We start from the raw sequence: 10,857 nt of genomic DNA on the forward strand, positions 1-10,857 counted from the left end.
CCTCTGACCCCGCCCATCCTCAGCCCCGGCGCCCCCCTTCTCTGGCCCCTCTCCCTGAGCCCGCTCGTGCAGGGTTGCGCTGCTCGCCGCTTCTCACCCACAGCCAGGCCTGGGTCGCTGTTCATTGTCTGCACGATCTCCCTTCCCTGATGGGGTCAAAGAAAGGAGGGCCTCAGGCTGGCCGTGACAGCCCTAGGCACCCCGTCCTCAGCATAGGCCTCACTATGGGGGTTCTAGGGTCCCATCACCTCCCACTTGGATCCCGCTCCCACCTGGTTGAGCACCACCCAGTTGGGGTCAATCTGCGCGTCACCCTCCGGGTCCAGCACGACTGTCTGGAAGGCCCGGAAGTCGGTGAGGGTGACTTCAGCGTTCTCCGGACACACGTCGATCTTGTCTACCACCTTGTCTGCATCAAAGTCGCCCTGGCACACGTCGCCCACGCCGTCCCCTGAGAGGTGGGAGACACCCTCGGTAGGCTCAGGTCAGGCCCCTCCCACCCTAGATCCCGCCCCAGGAGCCCCCACTGGCCCCGCCCCTACCGCAGGCCCCGCCCCCGCCGTACTGTCTGCGTCCTCCTGGCCAGGGTTGGGCACCAGGCGGCAGTTGTCCCGACTGTCAGGAACTCCGTCATTGTCGTCGTCGTTGTCGCAGGCATCACCCTGGCCATCGTGGTCTGAGTCCTGCTGGGCGCTGTTAGGCACCGTGGGACAGTTGTCCCGAGAGTCCTGATGTCCATCTCCGTCCCTAGAGTGGATAGGTGGGATCCAGAGACAATGAGCTCTCCAGAGCGTTTTGTCAAGGGCTACCCGGACACCCACCCCAGGTGGTGGCCTCCTTACTGGTCTTGATCGCTGTCACAAGCATCTCCCACAAAGTCGTGGTCCACATCCCCCTGCGGGGAGCAGCATACGGGGGTCCACAATCAGACAGAGGAAATCAGAAAGCCTCCCACCCAACCCAGCCGCATAGCCAAAGTCCTCCTGACCCCAAGGAAACCCCCGCCCCAGGCTGCTCGGACCGGGAGGTCATTTCTCTGGCAGTGTGAAATGCTCTAAGCTGGGCTGTGGGCTGGGTAATCCAACTTGTAGCTCACCCAGAGGGCTTACCCAGCTGGAGTCTGGCCTGCCCTCACCTGATCCGGGTTGCTCTTCTGGGGACAGTTGTCACAGGCATCCCCTATACCATCGCCATCACTGTCCTTCTGGTCTGAGTTGGGTATCCTGGGGCAGTTGTCGGCCTGGTTGCGGATCCCTGCGGGAATCCACGGGACCAGAGTCCCAAGATTGGGACCAGGCCAGGATGACTTCATTAGGATGAGGCCAGGCCTGAGGCTGGCCTGGAACAGAGCCCCAGCTTCATGGGATCTTTTTTTTTTTTTTTTTTTGAGACAGTCTCACTGTGTCACTCAGGTTGGAGTGTGCAGTGGCGCGATCTCAGATCAGCACAACCTCCACCTCGCGGGTTCAAGTGATTCTCCTGCCTCAGCCTCCCTAGTAGCTGGGATTACAGTTGTGCACCACCACGCCCAGCTACTTTTTGTATTTTTAGTAGAGACGGTGTTTCACCATGTTGGTCAGGCTGGTCTCGAACTCCTGACCTCGTGATCCACCTGCCTCAGCCTCCCAAAGTGCTGGTATTACAGGCTTGAGCCACCGCATCCGCCCACGGGAACTTTAAGAATGGATGGTCCCATCCAAGGAAAGGCCAGAGAGGGGGACTGGCTCTCACTCCCGGGGTGACTCAGCTGGGTGCCTGTGTATGCCACCCTGAGCCCCTATGTCCCCATCTGTAAAGTTGTCACCTCCCAGGTCCTAAACCCCAGGCTCGAATCTCTGTACTCTTAATTCCTGCCTGCGGCATTTGATGCAGGGACCACCTTCCCTTCCAAATACTCCTGCCTTTTTCCCAGCCTCCCAGCTCAGCTTGCATTTTTCTGTCGCGCCACCATGGTCTTTGGTCCAGGGCGCCCTAGTCCAGCTCACCCCATCTGGCTTCCAAAACCGACCAAGTCCCGTCCCGGAGCCGAATCCCGCCCTTCGGTGCCTGCCGCCTCTCCTCGCCCCCCAGCCCCCATCGAGCTCACGGTCGCCGTCGATGTCGTCGTCGCACGCATCGCCCCGGCCGTCCTGGTCTGTGTCCTTTTGGTCGTCGTTCTTCTGGGTCCGGCAGTTGTCGCACGCATCACCCCACTTGTCCTCGTCCGTGTTGCGCTGGTCTGGGTTCCGCACCAGCGGGCAGTTGTCCTGTGTGACAGGGTGGGATCAGGTCGGGAAGGGCAAAGGTCACACTCCTCAGATTCCCAAATCTCCGAGGTCGGGTCTCCTCTGCAGGGAACCTTTCGCCCCTCCTAGACCACGGAGACCACGCCCCTCATCCAAGCCACGCCCCATCCCACTTCCCTAGGCCCCGCACACAGCTCTGCCTTTTCTTTTTTTCTTTTCTTTTCTTTCCTTTTTTTAAAGACAGAGTCTCGCTCCGTCACTAGGCTGGAGTGCAGTAGTGCGATCTCGGCTCAGTGTAACCTCTGCCTCCCGGGTTCAAGCGATTCTGCTGCCTCAGCCTCCCGAGTAGCTGGGATTATAGGCGTGCGCCACCACGCCCAGCTAATTTTTGTATTTTTAGTAGAGACGGGGTTTCACCATGTTGGCCAGGCTGGTCTCGATCTCTTGACCTCGTGATCCGCCCGTCTCGGCCTCCCAAAGTGCTGGGATTACAGGCGTGAGCCACCGCGCCAAGCCGTAGATCTACCTTTTCATTGGGGACCCCATCCCCGTCGGCATCCGGGTCGCAGGCGTCTCCGATGCCATCGCGGTCCACATCCTCCTGCCCTGAGTTGGGCACAGTTACGCAGTTGTCCTGGGGGCGGGCACAGCAGGTGTGAGGGGCGTGGTCATGAAGTCCCGCCCTCCCTCCTGCCCGGCCCAGTCCCGCTCCGCCCCTACCCACCTTACGGCACTGGCGCTCTGGGCAACGCAACTTCTCGTCCGGGAAGCCGTCCAGGTCAGTGTCGCGGCCACAGAGGATCCCGTTGCCGGCCCAGCCGACGGCACACTGCGGGAGAGAGTAAGTGGGAGTTCCGGCGTGGCCGCCTCCCAACCCCGCGTCACGCCCAGCCCGCCCGCACTCACCACGCACGACCGCGAGCCATCGCGCTCCAGAACGCAGTCCGCATGCTCGTGGCACTCGCTGGGCGAGCCGTCGGGGCAGAAGCGCTGTGCGCGCCGCTGGCAGCCGGACTCCTGGTCGCCCACGAAGCCGGGCTGACACGGGCCGCACTGGAAGGAACCCTGCGCCCGAGCCGCCGGAGGTCAGCGCAGGCCGCTGGCCGCTCGCCCCACCTCTCGCTATCCTTTCTTCCCAGTGGGCCTTACCCGGGTGTTGATGCACACGGAGTTGGGGACGCAGTTATGTTGCCCGGTCTCACACTCGTTGATGTCCGTGCAAACCTAGGGGAGGGGAACTCAGAGGTCACCACCCCACGCAGACACCCCCGGACCTCCCGCCTCGTCCACGCTTCCTCCGCATCCTGCCTCTCGCCTCCATCCTGCCCCAAACCGATCAGCCCTGGCGCAGAGGACCCCTCCTCTCCCCACCCCTCCCGCTGGAAGGAGGCTGGAAAAAGAGCAAGAGGCTGGAAGAGGAGTTTACTGGTAAACAAAATGGACGCCCCCTTCCCTTCTGCTGCAAGAATGGGACCCCCACACCCCTCACCTGCTTGTTGGCCTTGGCGAAAGCCAGCCCCACGCCCTCGTGGGTGGGGCCGCTGTACCCTGGCGGGCAAGCCTCGCAGCGGAACCCCGGGCTGGTGTTGATACAGCGGACTCGAGGGAAGCAGGGGTGGGCGTTGCACTGGGGAAGGAGGGGCCACAGAGGGTCAGAGGGCTTCGAGCTGGGCCCTGGGAGCCGCACCTCGGAGTGTCTCGGATGATGGAAAGTTCAAGGGCCATAAGCCAGTGCTTGGAGCTGTTCGCCACGTGAGATGGAAGCAATTGTCGCAGGGGTCAGACACGACTTTGCCTTGATGACAGCAAGGGCGCAACCGGGAGAGGAGAGGAGAGCGCCTCCAGGGGGCTGTTCCCTCATGGGCGAGGGGAGGAAGGATGAGGGCGGGCATCACCAGCAGAGGGGGGCAGGGGTCGTCGGGGCGTGCGTGCCCGGCGGTGGCGGGGTCGTCCGGACGTGCGTTCCCTGGCTGTGGAAGGGTCGTTGGGACTGGCGATCCCCTGCGGCGAGGAGGGTAGCTGGGGCGGACCACCCCCGGCGGTGAGGGAGTCGTCGGGGCGGGCGTCACTAGCTATGGAGGGGGTTGTGGGAGCGGGCGTCCGGGGTGGTGACGGGGATGGTCCTAGGGGTGGGCGTCCCCCTGCGGTAGGGAGGTGGTCTGGCCGTGCGCCCCCGGAGGTGAGAGGCTCGTCGGGGCGAGCACCCCCAGTGGAGGAAGGGGTCTCCGGGGCGACGAGAGATTGGGGGTCGGTAGAGGGGGTCGTCAGGGCGGTGGAGTGGCGGGGCCGGCGCACCTCGTTGACGTCGGTGCAGTGCGAGCCGTTGCCCGTGAAGCCCGCGGGGCAGGGGCCGCAGCGCGCGCCGCTCTCCGTCTGGATGCAGGCCACGCCAGGGAAGCAGAAGCCGGGCGCGCAGTGGAGCAGGGGCCGCACGCTGGGTAGGCCGGTGCGCACTGACTGCTGCATCCCTGCCGGGGGAGGGGGGACGGGGGCGGGGCTGACCGGGGGCTCGCCTGGGGGCGGAGCCTATCATGGCCACGCCCCGGGGCTGGAGGCTTCCCCTGCCCCCCGACCCCCCGCCCCAGGCGGCCCGAAATCCTGCGCTCTCCGCGATCCCGCCCCAGAGGCTGCGCGCTCTGCCCGCAGCGTCTCCCCGGTCTCTCCCTGAGTCTCTGTCCCGCTTTTCTGCCCCGTGGCGTCTCTCACTTCCCCAAAACTCTCGCACCGCCTCTGTCTTGTCTCTGTTTCTACCCCCTCATTCCCGTTCGTCTCTCCACCTCTCCGACAGCCTCCATCTCCTTCCGTCTCTTTTCCTCCCCAGCTTTCCCTCGCTCTCTGTCTTTGTCTCTGCGTCTCTGTCTCCCGTCTCTTCTCTCTCCCGCCCGCCCCGGCCGCGCTCACCGCACGCGTCGCACTCCATCACCGTGTTTTTCAGGAACGTGATCTCCCTGACCTGCAGGGGTGGGGTGGAATCAGCGGGGTCCCAACCTCTCCTCGTCCCTCGAGTCTCCCCTCTCTGTACCCCGGCCTCCCTTTCCACAGCCTCTTTTCGCCGGAGACTCCCTACCTGCCGATCCCCTTCCCTTCCCAGCTCCTCTCCACCTTCTCGGGCACCTCCTCTCTCCTTGCTGGGAACGGAGACCCCCTTCCGCTCCCTGGTACTCCCTGCCCCGCACCCGGGCCCCGCACCTGCTGCCGCAGCAGCTCCCGCACATCCTGCAGCGCCGCATTGGTTTCCTGCAGTTCCCGAAGCATCTGCGGGCCCAAGTCTGAGCCTGCGGCGAAGGGGGTGAGGGTCATGGGGCGGGGAACCCCACCACCAACTCCCACCGTCGCAGCGAACCCGGACCTCCGACGCCCCACTGCGCTCCTCTAGTCTCGGTCCCGCCACCTGCTTTCTGCGCCCGGCACGTCCCCTACTAACAGTCCGTGAGCCCCAAACAGCCTGGACCCCGGGCCTCTCACGGGTCCCACAGTCCGTTTTGGGGCCGCGGGCACGGCGCGGGTGGTAACGCGGCTTACCCAACGGGATCTGGCTCTGTCCGGACGCGCCGAGGGCAGCCAGGGTGAGCAAAAGAACGCAGGCGGTGTCGGGGGCCATGGCGGTGGTGGGGAGCTGGGTGTCTGCTCGCTTTCTACCGCCCACGAGACCCGCGGGGGCCTATTTATCCCCAAGGCACGGCCGGCCCCAGGGACGGCCCACCACAGCCCTGCCCAGCGTTCAGCCTCAAGGTAAACAGATGGCGCTGGCCCCTGCTTTCAAGTCCCCGCCTGGAATGCCCCACTAAGTCTCCTGCAGCTGAATCCGACATGGTGGGGAAACTGAGTCCCAGGGTCTGTGGAGAGAGCTGGTGAGGCAGGGAGTCAGGGGGTACTGCCTCCACTTTCATTCACTCTGTGTGTGTGTGTGTGTGTGTGTGTGTGTGTGTATGTATGTGTGTATGCATGTGTGTGATGGGGTGTGGCTATATCGCATCCTCTCCCAAGTAGCTGGGACTACAGGCCTGCACCACCAAGCCCAGCTAATTTATTTTTATTATTTTTTTAATTTTTAGAGACCAGGTCTGGCTATGTAAGAGCGGGCTAGTAGTCTCAAACTCCCCGCCTCAAGCAATACTCCCCATATAACTGGGATTACAGGCTCTAGCCATAGCATTCAGCTCATTCATTTATTGATTGATTGAGTGCTTGCTGTATGCCAAACCCAGGTTCCAGTGCCAAACAAGGCAGGCTCCACATCCTCAGCTCACACTTGGGGAAACAGAGTCACCAGTGTCTGAAAAAATAGGCCCACCCACTATGGATCAGACTGACTGGCCCTCCATTCCTCCTGATGTGCTTCAAAACTGGGTAAATTGCCCGGGGCAGTGGCTCACGCCTGTAATCCCAGCACTTTGGGAGGCCAAGGCAGGCAGATCACCTGAGGTCAGGAGTTTGAGACCAGCCTGGCCAACATGGTGAAACCTCGTCTCTACTAAAAATACAAAAATTACCCGGGCGTGGTGGCGAGTGCCTATAATCCCAGCTACTCGGGAGGCTAAGACAGAGAATCGCTTGAATCTGGGAGGTGGAGGTTGCAGTGGACAGAGATTGTGCCACTGCACTCCAGCCTGCGTGACAAAGCCAGACTCTGTCTCAAAAAAAAAAAAAAAAAAAAACACCTCTGTAAATTATGCCTGTGCCTCAGTTTCCTCCTTGCACAATAGAGGTAATAAGTTAATAATTATTAATTAATGATTAATAACAATGATGATCATGATGATGAATGGAAAACAGGGGAGGGGCAGGTGAGACCGGGGACTCTCAATTTTCCTGCCTCTGTCCAAGGAGCCTGGCTTCTGGCCCCAACACTGGAGGGCTGTAAATGGCTCCCCCCAACCCAACTCATTGCCGGTGTTCCCTCCTCTCCTCGTGGTCCCTCGGCTGGTGGAGGAGGGGACAGCGTTCAAGATCTTGCCCCACCTCCTGTCCAAGGGGACAGGCCCACTTGGTTTTCCAATTTGTGCAATGGGGTGTGAGGCTCCCATCTGGAGGGGAGTAAGTTAAAGGGCTCTAGCAAGGGGAGGTCCGAGGGTGGCAGCCGGGGCTTGTGTTTGTCCAGGCTGTGCCATACCTTCCAAACTGTACTCCAGCTGCTGTGGGAACAGCCTGTAATAAAAATAAAAGTGACCGCTAACTGGCCAGCTACAAAACCCCTTGGCCTCCTGGTGTCAGTTAACCCTCTCCACTCCCACCTTCCAGTACTCACAGCCTCTATTCTATAGACAGGGAAACGGAAGCCCAGAGAGGAGAAGCAACTGGCCTAAGGCCACTGCCCGAGGGCAGGGGTGAAGCTAGACTCAGAGCCAGATCTGTTCTCTGGGGAGCCTCCAGAGAAGTCACTGAGGGCTTCCTGGAGGTGGTGGCAAGGAAACAGACATAAAAGAAAAGGAGGACTTGGATCAGCAGAGGGAAAAGATGAGGGCAGTTTTGGTGGAGAGAAGCATGTGAAGCTTGGAGGCGGGGAAATTTCCAGACATATTAATTATTCCACAAACATCAAGCACTATTGTGTGGCATGTCCTGTGCTGGGCAATGGGCACACAGGGTGAAGAAGCCAGACCCAGTCTCTCCTTCAAATGGGGAACCCACGGGGCCCATGGCTGTGACGGGGACACACAGACAATGGTAGAAGCCCCCAGGAGATTGATCGATTTGAAAGGGGATGGGTTAGGGAGGGCTTCTGGAGGAGGAGGGACCACCAAGCTGAGGACTGCAAGATGAGGAGGACACAGCCAGGCAGAGGGAGCAGAAAGGCATTCCGGGTAGAGGAAACAGCATAGGCAAAGGCCCTGAGGCAGGAACAAACCTGGCCCGTTGGACGGACTGACCTCAAGGTGACAAGCTCTTGGGGCTCAGTGAGAAGCAGGAAATGAGGCTGTGAAAGGGCAGTGCTGGTGGTGTGGGGCTCCAGCAGTCTGCTGAGGGTAATGGGGAGCCACAGAGGGTGAGTGAGGAGAGACAGACCTAGAAGTGGAGGGTGGGTGGGAGCAGACGGTCGCAGCCAGAACATTTCCAGTGAAACCTGTCCCTCAATAGCGCCTGCCCTGCCTGCTGCCTGCGTTGGGGCCATGAGCTCACCTCCTGTTTTCCTTGGCCCTCAGCACACCTGGGGGCCGCTCCCGGCAGTGCTAGAATTCTCAGGAAAACCGCGGCTCCAGTGGGGCCTGTGGGCTGGCATATGCTGCACGCAGCTAGGACAGGAGCACATGGAAGCCAGGCCCCTGCTACAGGCCGGTCACAGTGCTGGGGCTTGGACGCACGTGGCCTTATCCATGCCTGGGCCATGGGGAGTTGCAGGGAAGGGCATTCCAGGCGGAGGGAATTATAAAGGCGGAGCTCCTGAGGGTGTCCCCAGATCGGACAACAGAGACCCGGAGAGGGGCTGTCTAGGGTCACACTCCTGCCTCCTGGATCTCGCCAGCCCTGAAATCCCCCTTCTAGGCAGCAGTCCCCTCCTCCTGTGCACACCACACTTGTCTCACATTACAGAATAACTCACTCTAGGTGTTCTTCTGGGCCTTTGTACCTGCTGTTCCCACCACCTCGTACAACCTCCTCCATCCTTCAAGGTCCAGCTATAATGCCCCCTCCTCCAGGAAGCCTTCCCTGCTGATATTCTCTGGATAACCCTCCAGCCCAGCCCTGATCCTGGGGACTGTGAGTGTCTGCGGTTTGCTCTGTCCCTCCGAGCCTGAGGGGCTCCCACCCAGGGGCCTGGACTGGTGTAGAAAGGTTAGGTTGGAGGGTTTGGTGAGCTGGGACAGCATCCCTATGATTGGTGTTCGTTACTATTCTTTTTTTTTTTTTTTTTGAGACAGAGTCTCACTTTTGTTGCCCAGCTGGAGTGTGATGGTGCAATCTCAGCTCACTGCGACCTCCACCTCCTGAGTTCAAGTGATTCCTCTGCTTCAGCCTCCCGAGTAGCTGGGATTACAGGGGCCTGCCACCACGCCCAGCTAATTTTTTTTGTATTTTTAGTAGAGACAGGTTTCACCATGTTGGCCAGCTGGTCTCGAACTCCTGACCTCAGGTGATCCACCTGCCTTGGCCTCCCAAAGTGCTGGGATTACAGGGGTGAGACATCGTGCCCGGCCATTACTATTCTTTATAATTAATGTAATGTCATTACTTTTTTTTTTCTTTTTTAAAATAGAGATGGGGGTCTTACTATGTTGCCCAGACTGGTCTCGAACTCCTGGGCTCAACGGATCCTCCTTCCTCGGTCTCTCAAAGCCCTGGGATTACAGCCACTGCACCCAGCCAACATTATTATATTAATCCTAGTAACCCCTGCCACCTCTGTACTTGATACGGCAGGGAAGGGGGCCACACAGCCTGGGTTCAAATATTGGTGAGCATGGCCTTACTGTGTGACCTAGGACAAGTCACTTAACCTCTCTGTGCTTCAGTTTTCTCACCCATAAAATGGGGATGATCACCATTGAGAGGATTGAATGGGCTGACCCATGGGAAATCCTTCAGCCCAGCAGCCGGCTCCAGCACTACTAGCGTGCTTATTCCATATGAAATTTACACACCGTGGGCCAGGCTGGTGGATCACACCTATAATCCCAGTACTTTGGGAGGCCAAGGCGGGCAGATCAACTGAGGCAAGCAGTTCGAGAAACCAGCCTGGCCAACGTGGTGAAACCCCATCTCTGCTAAAAATACAAAAATTAGCTGGACGTGGTGGCGCGTGCCTGTAATCCCAGCTAATCGGGAGGCTGAGGCAGGAGAATCGCCTGAACCGGGGAGGCAGAGGTTGCAGTGAGCCGAGATCACGTCACTGCACTCCAGCCTGGGTGACAGAGCGAGACCTTGTCTCAAAAACAAAAAAACTTATACCCTATGCCTGTCGCTTACACCTCGGATCATTCTTATTTCTATGTTACTCAGAGAGGAGAGGAGACAGTCTGAGGTCACACAGCCAGAATTAGAACTGAGGCATGCAAGACCCTCAAGTCATTCACACCCGCCCTCTCTGTCCTTGCCACAGAAACAGAATCCAGCATTCGCTGGCCCGAGCCCCTCATTAGCTGAGATGCCTTCTCAGCCCAGGACCTCCTGGCCGGAGCCTCTGGCCGGCGCCCCAGCCAGCCCCACACCAGGCCCCGTGGTTCCAGGAGCCTGGCCAGGCTGGGGAAGAGGGACGGGTGCCTGCATGATGGGGCCCCGGGGCCCTTCCTGGCAGACGCCTGCTCAGCCAGGAGACGTGTGGGCGCCCCGGCTCCCTGCCTCCCGCCCCCGTTGCCTGCCTTTGTGAATGCAGAAGGAAAGTATGTTGTGAAGGCAGCCGCCCTGCCTTGGGCGTGCCCGGCTGTAGGCCCCCAGTCTGCGGAATTCATCAGGGCAGCAGGGGAGGGCAGTTTGGCCACCTCTGCATCCTCAGCCTGCCTTGAACTGGGAGAGACGTACTGGAGGCATCTCTCTAGAAGGAACAAAAGGCAGGGGTGGGATGGGGGGCTCTGAGCATTGAAGTCCAGGAGATGCCCCCCGACTGGCCGTGTGATCTTTGGCAGGTGCCACCTCCTCTCCCATTCTCCTTTTTTTTTTTTTTTTTTGAAACAGGGTCTTGCTCTGTTGCCCAACC

General features: G+C 59.9%; 1 protein-coding gene across 3 annotated transcripts in view; it reads right to left on the minus strand.

Annotated features, from left to right (window-relative positions):
- COMP (cartilage oligomeric matrix protein) overlaps positions 1 to 5,865 on the minus strand; it is an 8,945-nt gene extending 3,080 nt beyond the window's left edge. The window contains exons 1-15 of one of the 3 annotated variants that reach the window (XM_011990515.1): positions 5,748 to 5,865; positions 5,415 to 5,500; positions 5,127 to 5,178; positions 4,521 to 4,693; positions 3,715 to 3,852; positions 3,375 to 3,449; positions 3,132 to 3,290; positions 2,950 to 3,054; positions 2,752 to 2,859; positions 2,087 to 2,246; positions 1,136 to 1,254; positions 843 to 895; positions 566 to 747; positions 273 to 451; positions 98 to 146 (exon numbers count right to left, since the gene is read on the minus strand). In XM_011990515.1, coding sequence (XP_011845905.1) covers positions 98 to 146; positions 273 to 451; positions 566 to 747; positions 843 to 895; positions 1,136 to 1,254; positions 2,087 to 2,246; positions 2,752 to 2,859; positions 2,950 to 3,054; positions 3,132 to 3,290; positions 3,375 to 3,449; positions 3,715 to 3,852; positions 4,521 to 4,693; positions 5,127 to 5,178; positions 5,415 to 5,500; positions 5,748 to 5,826 — 1,717 coding nt within the window. In that variant the 5' untranslated portion in view covers positions 5,827 to 5,865. The remainder of the gene's footprint in view (positions 1 to 97; positions 147 to 272; positions 452 to 565; positions 748 to 842; positions 896 to 1,135; positions 1,255 to 2,086; positions 2,247 to 2,751; positions 2,860 to 2,949; positions 3,055 to 3,131; positions 3,291 to 3,374; positions 3,450 to 3,714; positions 3,853 to 4,520; positions 4,694 to 5,126; positions 5,179 to 5,414; positions 5,501 to 5,747) is intronic. The other 2 variants (XM_011990533.1, XM_011990524.1) reach the window with 2 other exon arrangements.
- Positions 5,866 to 10,857: the final 4,992 nt, after the last annotated feature.

This window comes from Mandrillus leucophaeus, unplaced genomic scaffold (genome assembly GCF_000951045.1).
Source record: "Mandrillus leucophaeus isolate KB7577 unplaced genomic scaffold, Mleu.le_1.0 Scaffold11, whole genome shotgun sequence".
In the NCBI taxonomy this organism is placed as follows: Eukaryota; Metazoa; Chordata; class Mammalia; order Primates; family Cercopithecidae; genus Mandrillus; species Mandrillus leucophaeus.